Source organism: Eucyclogobius newberryi, unplaced genomic scaffold, assembly GCF_026437365.1.
Source record: "Eucyclogobius newberryi isolate DKJ021-1_F unplaced genomic scaffold, fEucNew1.0.hap1 SCAF_10, whole genome shotgun sequence".
Classification (NCBI taxonomy): Eukaryota; Metazoa; Chordata; class Actinopteri; order Gobiiformes; family Gobiidae; genus Eucyclogobius; species Eucyclogobius newberryi.
Genome location: NW_027315724.1, coordinates 11,213,832 through 11,225,972, shown reverse-complemented (window position 1 = coordinate 11,225,972; position 12,141 = coordinate 11,213,832). Strand labels below are relative to the sequence as shown.

At 44.3% G+C, this 12,141-nt stretch overlaps 2 protein-coding genes across 3 annotated transcripts in view; one reads left to right on the top strand and one right to left on the bottom strand.

Annotated features, from left to right (window-relative positions):
* Positions 1-12,141, bottom strand: part of LOC140373919 (LHFPL tetraspan subfamily member 6 protein) — a 287,086-nt gene that overhangs the window by 43,133 nt on the left and 231,812 nt on the right. The window lies entirely within an intron of this gene.
* The window catches only part of rcbtb2 (regulator of chromosome condensation (RCC1) and BTB (POZ) domain containing protein 2), a 42,295-nt gene that overhangs the window by 24,991 nt on the left and 5,163 nt on the right, over positions 1-12,141 (top strand). For both annotated transcript variants that reach the window (XM_072460642.1, XM_072460650.1), the window contains 2 exons: positions 5,930-6,120; positions 7,417-7,543. In XM_072460642.1, coding sequence (XP_072316743.1) covers positions 5,930-6,120; positions 7,417-7,543 — 318 coding nt within the window. The remainder of the gene's footprint in view (positions 1-5,929; positions 6,121-7,416; positions 7,544-12,141) is intronic.

Sequence of the window (12,141 nt, the reverse complement as noted above, 5' to 3'; positions counted from 1 at the left end):
AAAACCCAAATCCATAGTTTTACAGTACTTTTCCTGCGTGAAACCCGAATCCGTAGTGTTACAGTGCTTACCTGTGGTGGACTTGGTCTGAACCTTGAATACAAGGCTGAGCAGAGGGAGAAAGTGATGTTGGAATTTAACATCAGAAATTCAGCACATGTGAACACAATTGTCGGGGAGCAATGGAGTAGGCTCTCGGCGGAGGAACAAGCCCCCTACTTCGAACGGTCGTGGGCTGCCAAGAGGGAGCATAACGCCACTACTTGGGTTGTGTACGTGACATAACTTTGTAAAATGAACGAAAACCACCAACTAACCAACTAACTCTTTTAACAATCAATCCACCGACTAACCAGGCAGCACCTTGTCCAGCTGAGACATTTTGACCTCATCCAGAAGAACAAATTCGGAGCAGCTTCAGGTCGAAACTCCTTCCTTGGGACAAGACTAATCAAGCTCGGGGCAGTGTAAATACTAGAGATTCAGATCAGCACCTTCAGATTTAATATGTTATTTTATATTTTTTACTATTAATTACTTAAATAAATTGAAAGTTCTTGATTCATCATTGCATCGAGTGTTGTTATATTTTGAATTGTTCACTGGGAGGAAATAAACAATTCCTACTACTACGCCGGTGAGCTGGCTGCTACGCAGCAGCCAGCAGACAGCGCCCTCCCCGTTTTCCAAACTTTTCCTTACTTTGTGACTTTTTCCTTTTCATTTTATTTTTTGTAAATATTCTACATACATCCACTTGCCGGATGTGTACAAACCGACACGCGCTGGACACGAGTTGATTTGGACTTATTCGGCTGGATTATAGTGTTTTTTCTTCTCGTCGCGGCATGTGTGTGGGACACGCCCCCCCCCTCCCCCGGTGTGTCTATTCAATGGAGCAGCTCCTCTCCCTGCGCCGGAGCCGTGTCTCTTTTTCCCGGGAGAAAGCACACCATCCCGGGAGAGATTTTGAGAAAGACACGGAGGGGCAGGTGCACAGGTGCCAAAGTACGGGAGAAGAAGAGCCGCTTCAGACCTGCGGTACCGAGGGTCGTCATGGGAAACGTGCGGTCCCTTCAAAATAAGACAGCAGAGCTGGTGACTCTCACACGGTACGAACGGGAATACAGAGACTGTAGCATCATTTTGCTCACAGAGACCTGGCTAACCCCAGAAATCCCGGATCATACTGTTGCTTTGGACAATTTTCATCTCCTGCGCGCAGACAGAACAAAGGAGAGCGGAAAGAGAAGAGGAGGAGGCCTCGCGATGTTTGTTCATGAGAGGTGGTGTCGATCAAACCACGTCACAGTCAGAGAACAACTGTGTAACAGAGATATTGAACTGTTAGCCGTTAGCATGAGGCCATATTATCTGCCCCCGGAGTTCTCACATGTTATTGTAATAGCAGTGTACGTAGCCCCGTCTGCTAACGCTGACAATGCCTGTGAAGCATTGTTCTCCATTGCAAGCAGACTGCAAAACAAACACCCACAGGCTCTCTTCCTCATCTCTGGTGACTTTAACCACGCTTCTCCCTCTTCTGTCCTGCCAACATACACCCAGTATGTTACCTGTCCCACCAGAGACAATAAAACTTTGGATTTATTCTTTGCCAACGCCAAGGAGGCTTATTCCTCCTTCCCCCTCCCTCCCCTGGGCAGCTCAGACCACAATCTTGTACATCTGAGGCCTGTGTATGAACCTATTGTGCGCAGGCAGCCTGTGGTGCCCCGTGTGGTGAGGATGTGGTCTGCTGAGAGCGAGGAGGCTCTGAGGGACTGCTTCAGCACCACTATCTGGACCGAGCTTTACAACCATGGGGAGGACATCAACACCATCACAGAGTGCATCACGGACTACATAAACTTTTGTTTTGAGAACATTGTTCCCTCCAGGACGGTGCGGTGTTTTCCAAACAACAAGCCGTGGAGTAACCGTGAACTGAAGGCTCTGCTGAAGGAGAAGAAGAGAGCCTTCAGGTTGGGGAACAAGGAGGAGCTGAGGACTGTGCAGAAGGAGCTGAGGAGGAAGATCAGGCAGGCTGAAGCCGGCTACAAGAGGAGGATGGAGGAGCAGTTGCCGCAAAAGAACATTCAGGGAGTGTGGAGGAGCCTGAAAACCATTTCAGGCTTCAAAGCCCCCCCTGCCCAGACAGAGGGAGACCTACAGTGGGTGAACGATTTAAATACTCTCTTCTTGAGATTTGATCAATCACCCACCCCTCCCCCTGCACAGACCCCTCCCCCTGCACAGCTGCATGCCCTCTCTTCCACAGCCGGACAATGGCCCACCCCCGTTCCCCTTCACACCTCTGCTCCGGACAATCAGCTCCCCACTTCACCTGGACTCACCCATCCCCCCAGCACACAGTCCCCCTGCCAACCACTGATTGGCACTGTACAGGAAGAGCCAGAGTCGGCTCTACCTCCTGAGGAGACTCAGGTCTTTTGGAGTGACAGGGCCACTCCTGAAGACCTTCTACGACTCTGTGGTTGCATCTGCTCCTGTACGGTGTGGCCTGCTGGAGCAGCAGCATCACAGAGAGGGAGAGGAAGAAGCTGGACAAAGTCATCAAGAAGTCCAGCTCTGTCCTGGGCTGTGCTCTGGACTCGGTGCAGGAGGTGGGGGACAGAAGGGTCCTGGCTAGATTCACATCTATGCTGTACCATGAGTGTCACCCCCTGCAGGACACTCTGTCCGCTCTGGAGAGCAGCTTCAGTGACAGACTGATCCACCCTCGCTGTGTGAAGGAAAGGTTTCGCAGGTCTTTCCTTCCTGCTGCTGTCAGACTTTATAACAAACACTGCTAGCCCTGAACATGTGCAATACTGATGTAACCATGTGCAATACCTGTAAATAAGAGTGTTCTATTTTGTTTTTATTCTGTTTACTTACCTGCTAATAGTATTACCTATTACCTAGTCTTGTGCTAGCTATTTTTACTTTATTTTATTTTATTCTATTATCATTATTTTATTATTATCTTATTTTTATTTTTATCTTTATCTTTTTATTTTTTATCCATCTATTTTATTTTATTTCCCAAGAGTTCCCAAGAGTTCTATTAAGAGTGTGTTTTTTTGAAACTTCCTATAATCTGTCCTTTCCTCCTGTTCTATTGCGTTGTAACAACGAAATTTCCCCTTGTGTGGATATTAAAGGATTATCTTATCTTATCTTATCTTACTGCTAGTAGGAATTGTAGTAGTGCCTAAATGGCAAAAGGATTGATGCTGGGAAATTGGCTTAAGAGCTAGATCAGGGGTGGGCAAACTACAGCCTGCGGGCCACATGTCTTTATAATTGTCTTTATAATCCGGCCCGCCAAACATATCCTTAATAAAGATGATGTGAAATAAATTAAATAATATATTCAATAGCATATATTTGACAGAAAAGTGATATTTTATTTTTTATTTTTTTACACCAATGATTGTGGGCTGGCCCTCCGCTACTTGCCTGGATTCGAATATGGCCCTCGGAGGAAAATAATTGCCCACCCCTGCACTAGAGCATCCTCTTGAGACTATCTCAATGTGGTCATCTCTCAATTTCAGATTGTGAGAGTGGGTTCTCCACTTTAAGGAAAATAAAGACCAAGTCAAGGAATTCCCTGTCAACAAAGATGCTGGATAACCTGATGCTCTTGGCAATTGAAGGTCCAAATAACTGTGATGATCTTGACTATGAGGCCTGTGTCCAATGGATGAAAAGGCCAAGAAGAGTTGATGTATCCAAATGATTTCAGCATGATACTGCCATTAGCTAAAACTGTTCACATTTTCATTATTGTGTATTATACAGTGTCCATTGGTAATACATTTAAATGACCATGTCTTTGTGTTTATTTATCATTTCCATTCAGTTTTGGGTAGCCAATATCCACATTTCTTGATGGTGGATAGGTCTATACACCATGTAATAGTATGTCTAGGCTTATACACCATGTAATAGTATGTTTAGGCTTATACATTATTTTATTTTCCTTTGGAAATAATGAAGGTACGTTAAACCATCCTTGGAGGAAAATGCAACCCCATATGAGGCATATTTACCATACCTTTAAAAAATCCTGGGTAGAGCACTGCTGTAGTCATGAAAGCATTTGAGCTCCTGGTCCTCCCCCACCTCAAGTCCTTCACCTCCCCCCTGCTGTACCCCCTGCAGTTCGCCTACAGAGCCAACAGGTCTGTGGACGACACCATCAACCTGGCACTTCATCTTGCAGCATCTGGACTCACCGGGACCCTAGGCCAGGATCCTGTTTGTGGACTTTAGCTCTGCCTTCAACACCATCTTCCCTGCTCTGCTCCAGAACAAGCTCTCCCAGCTCAATGTGCCTGACTCCACCTACAGGTGGCTCACTGACTTCCTGACGGATCAGAGGCAGTGCTTGCGACTAGGGAAGAATGTCTCAGACACTCAGACAACAGCACAGGTGCTCCACAGGGCTGTGTACTTTCTCCTCTGCTCTTCTTCCTGTACACAAACTGCTGAAGAGACTGCTGAGAAAGTGCATTTTTGTTCTTCACTGACAGATTTCCAAACCAAGATGACTCGCAGAAGTCTAAGATGGACTCAGTAAAAGCAGAATAAAACAAAGACATAAGACCATTGTCCACATCAAAAATTGTCAGTTTCCTAAAGGGGCTTCCACACCGCCGCGGCCGAAGCGTCCAGTTTACATTCAAAGTCTATAGTTATCCGCGGCGCGATTTCTTCGTTTTTGCGGCGCGATTGGTGCGTTTTCTTACGCTCTCAACGATTTGAGCGCGCGTATGAGGCAGCCAAAGCGACGTGCTCAGATATGTTGAGGTCTCTGCAGTAGATGCGCGGCAGCCGCCGCAGCAGCCAATCAGAGCTGACGCTCCAGTGACGTACGTACGTACGTATTTCCCCTCGCATTTCCGGTATTCCCCGTGGAATTCCCCAAGAAGAGCCACTTTTTCCTTGCTCGTCAACAATGGCAGACGAAAGACTGATTGTGGCCGTGTGTGGGAGAAAGGAGCTGTAAGATGTATTCACGGTGGAATACAGAGACAGAAACAAACCAAAAACGCGAAAACAACACTCTCGATATCTGCAATTTTACACAATGAAAGGCCACACCGACAACAACTCCACTGCTCATGCGACAACACCTCTACTGCGCATGTGCGCAGAGAGCTCGAGCGCGCCGTACGCGCGCCTGTGTATAGTACCCGGGGCGTCGAGAGCGCGCGTCCAGTGCGTAAACCTTTCAAATGTACAAGCGCTCAAATTCTGCGTCGGGCGTGATTAAGGCGTCTGCGGTCTGTATGTAGCTTTAGGCAGTAAAGTCGCTGGTCCCTTCTGGCCTCACAGTTGGCATCAAAATTAAGACCAGTCAATGATTGTGCCCAGGTACTTACACTGAGTCACCAGCTCCACAGTCTAACCATTGACTATGGTAAATGGTCACATTTATATAGTTATATACTCAAAGCGCTTTACATCAAGGAACCAGTCACCCATTCACACACACATTCACACCCCAGATGTACGCAGACACTGGGGGGCAAGTAGGGTTAAGTGTCTTGCCCAAGGACACAACGGCAGTATTCACATGAGGCAGCTGCGATCGCACCGCCAACCTGCGGGCCAGTGGATCTGACCGCTCTGACTGAGCGGGGAGTCGAACCGCCGACCTTTGGATCAGAAGACGAGCACTCTACCACTGAGCTACTGCCGCCCATAACACAGTTATGACCGCTTCATAACTGTGTATGCCTTTTCTAAAATAAATTAAACATTTTGCGTAATTGACCACTTATAAATGTTGATTGTAGACAAAATAAAACAACAAATTAAAGCTAAACTAATGATTTTCAGGTGTCTATTACACAGACATCTCCCAACATTAGTCAGAGCACAACATGTTTTCACTGTGCTGCACGTTCTTTCTCAGGATGGTGGAAGTAGCGGCATGTCACACCAGCCACACATCTGCGGCTAAGACCCAGAGTGGGCAGGTGTTGATGTGGGGTCAGTGCCGCGGTCAGGCCGTGGCCAGCCCTCACCTCACTCACTTCAGCACCACCGACGACGTGTTCGCCTGTTTCGCCACACCTGCCGTCGCCTGGCACCTCCTGTCTGTCGGTAAGACTCCAAGACATCCCCCGTTATGGTTTTTGACATCTTTGACTACACATTTTTATAAAGTTGTATTTTACATCTCAAATTCACAATATTAATGTTTTCAAATATGCATGAATCACTCTAAATACAACTTTGAGAGGTTTAATAAGAAAGGGAAACAATAATAGTATGGTTAAAAACATGTCTTTAAATGTGTTAGTTGAGGTTTAGTTATCAGACAAATGTGAAATGTCTGTAAAATTCCTCACAAAAGTGCAGAAATATCACATTATAACCTTCACCTCTTATTGTAGCCTTACTATAAAGGATATCAGTGTTCTCACTGAGGGGTTTTAGCCGCCATGCTTTGGCTGGTCACCGCAATTCCCAAAAGATGCCGCCATGCTTTGGCTGGTCACCGCCATGCCCAAAAGGTATTAAGATCACTGAGCGAGCGCCGTAGAACTTTTCGCTCGCGCTTCCTACGGCGCTCTGAAGATATGCCTTGCGATCAGCATAGGCGCAAGCGAACATTTTTAAGTATTTTTCGCCAGCGCCGCTCGCACGGTTTGTCCCACCGTCATCCTTCAACCTCAGCCCAGCGAGAACACTGGATATATTCAATTTATACCTTCGAAGCAACATCCACATGATCTAAGTGTTGATATATTGCCCACCTCTATTGTAAAGTTGTAATAAGCATTCATATTTGCACTGAATACAGAGGCAAAAACATGTTAATATAATGTTGCTTGGAAGGACAGACACAAAATAGTCCGACGTACCTTTACTGTGGGTGACGGGTTATGAAAACTGTTGCGGTAGGAGGCTGCGTAGAGTATTCACGAACATAAAAGGGCAGTGAAATCGTATTTTTTCTATCATTTGCATTGTATACCAGCTTTATAAAAATCAAACTTTCTATACAGTAAAATGAATGTGTAATAAAGTACTGTAATCATATTTTAATAATCAGACTATACAGACTCTAACACAAAAACGAAAATACCTTTTTAGTACAGACAGTGGCATTATCAAATCAAAATATTAAAAAAGAATAAACAACTTGGTTTTTAATCATTAATATACTTTATTCACCATATTTCACCCTTTAGTTGGTTGAATGAAGATTTTAAAAGTCTCAATGTACAATTGAAATAATCGCTTGACTATCAAAATCACTGACTCGTCAAAAATTTTAAGAAGAAAATCCAACCAAAGTGATGTGCAATAGTTCAAATCTACATTTCCCATTTGACTGCTTGGCCCTGTGTCCACCTGAGAGTCGTTACTAATGTCCTTGTCTGGGGTTCTAAGATGGCGACGACTACCTGACCGTCGCCCAGTCTCTGAAGAAGGAGTTTGATAGTTCTGAGATCTCAGACCTCAAGTTTGTAGTCGATGGGAAATACATCCACGTCCACAAAGCCCTGCTGAAAATCAGGTGAGTCAGTGTGCAAAGTCATGGCTCCATTACACACCATTGCAAACCAAATCAGATGACGCACGCACTCCGTTTTTAATACATCAGAGACGATCAATGAGAACAGTTCAGTAGTGAATATTAGTACTTCTGTGTGGCTGTGTGGCTTGCAGTTTTGGCCCACAGTAAAAGGTTCTGGGGTCAATTCCTGAGCTGAGTGAGGCATTTTCTGTGAGTTTCCTCTGGGTCCACTGACTTCTCATCACTAAAACATGCACAGCTGACTGATCCTCAAGCTAAAGTTCTTGACCAAACCTAGCATTGAGGTTTCAAGGTTCAGGGAGCAAATGTCCCTGGAGGGGAGTTGTAGCTTAACCTGAGTGGACATCTTGATCAAGTACACATGCAATGCAAACAAAGCTAAATGTCCATTTTAATGTAATTCTGGCTTTGTCTGTTCCATAAAACCTCTTTTATCGCACATGTTCTAAAGTCTGTTTAGTCCAGATCTCACAAATTCACTTATTCCCGCCTACTTTCCATATACCCCTGTTTGTACGTGCTTAAAGTCGCTTCACGATTTGGTGAGTCATATATTTTCTCCTCAATCACACTTGTTGGTAATCAAATAACGGCCTCTACCTGCCACATGAGTCATAGCTGTTCTTCCAGTCTCTTCATAACAGCATTTTCCTCTCTGCTTGGGCTTTTGGCAACTTCGTTGGCTTCGTCCTTTTCCGACAACACTACAATAATTACGTCTGCAGAAGACACCACCTTACAGGAAAGGACCAAACTGACACCTGAACATATCTGCAAACTACTAGACATCTGTCATACTTTCAATTCCGGACAATTTTACAGGCAGATTCAAGGCTGTGCCATGGGCTCTCCCGTCCCTCTCATAGTGGCTAACTTGTACATGGAGCACTGTGAGAAGAAGGCACGGACCTCCTTTTCCGGCATTGCCCCAAAAATGTAGTACCGCTACGTGGATGACACATTTGTAACAATCAAGAAACAGGAGCTGGAAGCCTTCTCAGAGCACATCAATGCTGTGGACCCGCATATCAGGTCTACAAGAGAAAACGCTTAGGGATCTTCTCAAAATGGGTTGAAGTTGAAAAGACTTAATATTTTTCGTCTCTCTCTGGACCCCCTCCTTCCCCTCAAAAGACTAAAGACTGGCTTCACATAAAATTTAACTCGTTGATTAAACGATAGTAGCTTGATAGACCCTGCTCACCTCTAGTGAACATCCCTGAACATCCTTTGGTATGTTTATCAGTAGAAGTTATGAACTCTCTAAATAATGTCACCTGTCGCACATGTTTATTTACTCAATCCACATGGTCCACGGCACGCCGTGGCCAGCGCGGGGAGCGGGGCGGGTGCTCCCTCACACGGGCCACTGCGCGCCGTGATCTCCCGCACGGGCGAACATGGCGCGCCGTGCTCCCCCGTACGGGCGAACATGGCGCGCTGTGCTCCCCCGTACGCACACCCGTGCTCCGCGCCCGCATCCGCCGCCTAATGTTGGCCTAATGCTCGTTGCTGAGAGAGTTTTTTAGCATTTCAAAACAATTACTGCCACAACGATGTATTGAAGCTTCAAAGCAACAAAAAGACGAAATGTAGGTTCAAAAATATTAAGTCTTTTCAGCTTCAACCCATTTTGAGATGATCCCTAAGGACAACTGCTTAGCCTTTCTTAATTGTTTCACTATCAGGGGAGAGGACGGGAAGCTCCAAATAGAAGTATATAGGAAACCTACTCACACGGACCAGTACCTGCTCTTTGGCTCTAACCACCCACTACTGCACAAGCTGGGAGTGATCAGAACTTTACAACACAGAGCCCAAGAAGTGCCTACCACCTCAAAGGGCAAGAGGAAAGAGGAAAAACACGTCCAGAATGATCTCTCAGCCTGTGGATACCCGGCTTGGGCTTTTAACAGAGTGAATAAAACCAAAAAGCTGGACAAAAGGGACAAAAAGGAAACAGAACATAGAAGGTAGGGTGTTTCTATCCCTTATGTCTCGGGACTGACGGAAAAATTTCAAAGAATGTTTAGACAACACAAAATCCCTGTTTATTTTAAACCAGCCGACACTTTAAGACTAAACTGGTTCACCCTATGGACAAGAAGCCGACACAAAAACAGAGCAATGTAGTTTATATCCAATGCCGTGAAGAAAATTGTAAAGAGCGGTACATAGGAGAGACTAAACAGCCTCTTCACAAGAGGCTTTATCAACACAGAGGACATGATAATTCAGGACCCCGGAGCGCTGTGCATCTTCATCTTAAAGCCACAAACCACTCTATCGAAGACAGTGAGAAGATTCGAAGCAGGGTGAAATTATTATATAAAAAGGATTAGGCTCATTACTGATAAAGTTCACGATAATTTTAAAGCTGTTCAGGAAAGATTGTCATGTTTATGCGCTTATCAATACTTCTGGCAGCACTATGCAGTATTAAACCCTCCGCATGAAACGGTGCTTATTGTGGTCAAAGGTCAGCAGGGCACTTCCTCATGTCTCAGGGTGTCAGTTGCATGTGATGTTGCTAAAGTTTGTCACGCAGGCCCGTCTCCTCAGGATCACAGCTTCTGGTTCCGTTCGTATGAATGCACTTCACAGGCTGGCTGAATTTCATCTTAGACTTAACTCTAACACACACCTAGATAGATCTAGAACCATCATGTCTAGTGTTTTCCATCTGTTATCGACTCATTGCACATTCCTAATTCATCTTTATCTGTTTAATTCTTTGGTCATTAAATCTTCATAACCCACATTTGGTAAAGTGTTCCTTCATTTCCAGAAAAGGGGTCAGTGTCACGGTTACGTTCTCAAACCTTTAGATCAACGAGCAAATTAATTTCTAATTAATTAATTAATTTAGATATCTGATTATAGAGTTGTTAAAATTGCCGATTATCCGGCTGGTGCCCCATTCTTCTCTTAAAATATGATTCAAACTTACCCACACTTATATAGTGTGTCATGTTTGAATTATTGAACAATTCTTTAATCAGTATCAACCTTGAATGCCCCGCCCCCTTTACAAGTGGGTGGACATTCATAACCTTACAGTACTTGTACTAGTATGTTACCCTACAATACTATATTTGTTAATTCTATATTTGTTAAATAAACTCAGTGGCTGAAAACTGGTAAAATATACACAAAATATAACAAAATATGTACCTGTTCTCAAAATGGCTACCGTACTTTCCGGATTATAAGTCGCACCAGCCAAAAAATGTATATTAGAGAAGAAAAAAACATATGGGGGGACATTTATTTGATAAAATCCAAGATCAAGAACATCTTGAAATGCAATTTAAAATAATAATAAATTAGATAACATGGTGAATAGGTATGCTAACCTAACACCTTCAGCTACATTACTCATAGACAACGAACTGTCGTAAGTGTCTATTGTTTAAACGTAACGTATTAACAGGTATTCAGATAACTATAGCATAAAGAACATGCTAACAAATTTACCAAAGCATCAGCTTTACCCCAAATCACTAAATCCATTGAATTCTTCTTCCTTGGTGTCACTAAAAAGCAGTGCCCGGTCTGTTCACCAGACAATAGCCACCGCACGGCAAAAGCCACCGCACGGCAAAAGCACATGCCGAGTTCAGTTTAGTGGTGTTCTGAAGAGGAATTTGCGTTTGTACCTCATACATCGTCCTTGTTGAAGACTTTGGTTTGGTCCTGCTCTAGTCCAGGTTTAGTCCCACTCCAGTCCAGGTTTAGTTTCAGGATTAGTCTCTCGGTTTAGCCCCAATTTTGATGCAGTGTTGTGTGTGTGAACGCAGCCTCAACGTTGTTTTGAGTAGTTTTGACTAGTTCCGATTTTACTTGTACATACATTACCGCACGAAAAGGCGCACTGGATTATGAAGCACACTGTCAATAAATGGTCTATTTTGAATAATTGTTCATATATAAAGCGCATTAAGCGAAACAAAACAGACAGATAAGTCAGTCAGTTGAGCTTTATTAAATGCGTTCAACTCATTCAGATCAACATTGTTCAAACGTAAATGAGCATATTTACAACAGACTTGCTCAGTTATATCACGGAAAATACAACACTCACTTTTCAGTTCATTCCTCTCATTCTTCATATTCAGTGTCCGAGGCTTTATCAACACAGAGGACATGATAATTCAGGACCCCGGAGCGCTGTGCATCTTCATCTTAAAGCCACAAACCACTCTATCGAAGACAGTGAGAAGATTCGAAGCAGGGAGAAATTATGGTTTGAAAGAGGAGTTAAAGAGGCAAAAACCGTCCTTAGATAGAAACGGTGGTTTAAGATATAACCTTCCAGTCGTTTATAATGGAATTTTGAATCCCTGAAGAGGTAGAAGCCCAGGGCATTCGGATGCTAATCAGATACTGGAGAGAGAGTAAGCCCGGTTACAATAGGAGGCTGATAGCCCATTAAAGGACTGATAGTAAACAAAGAGGCTAGTTTGATGATGGTGAAACCAAAAACACCCTTTATCAGTATGTCCCGCCCAGTAGGCAGGGCCTACTCGGAGTAGGATAAATATCTGAGTTCCAGGTCTTGATTCGCAGATTGAGAA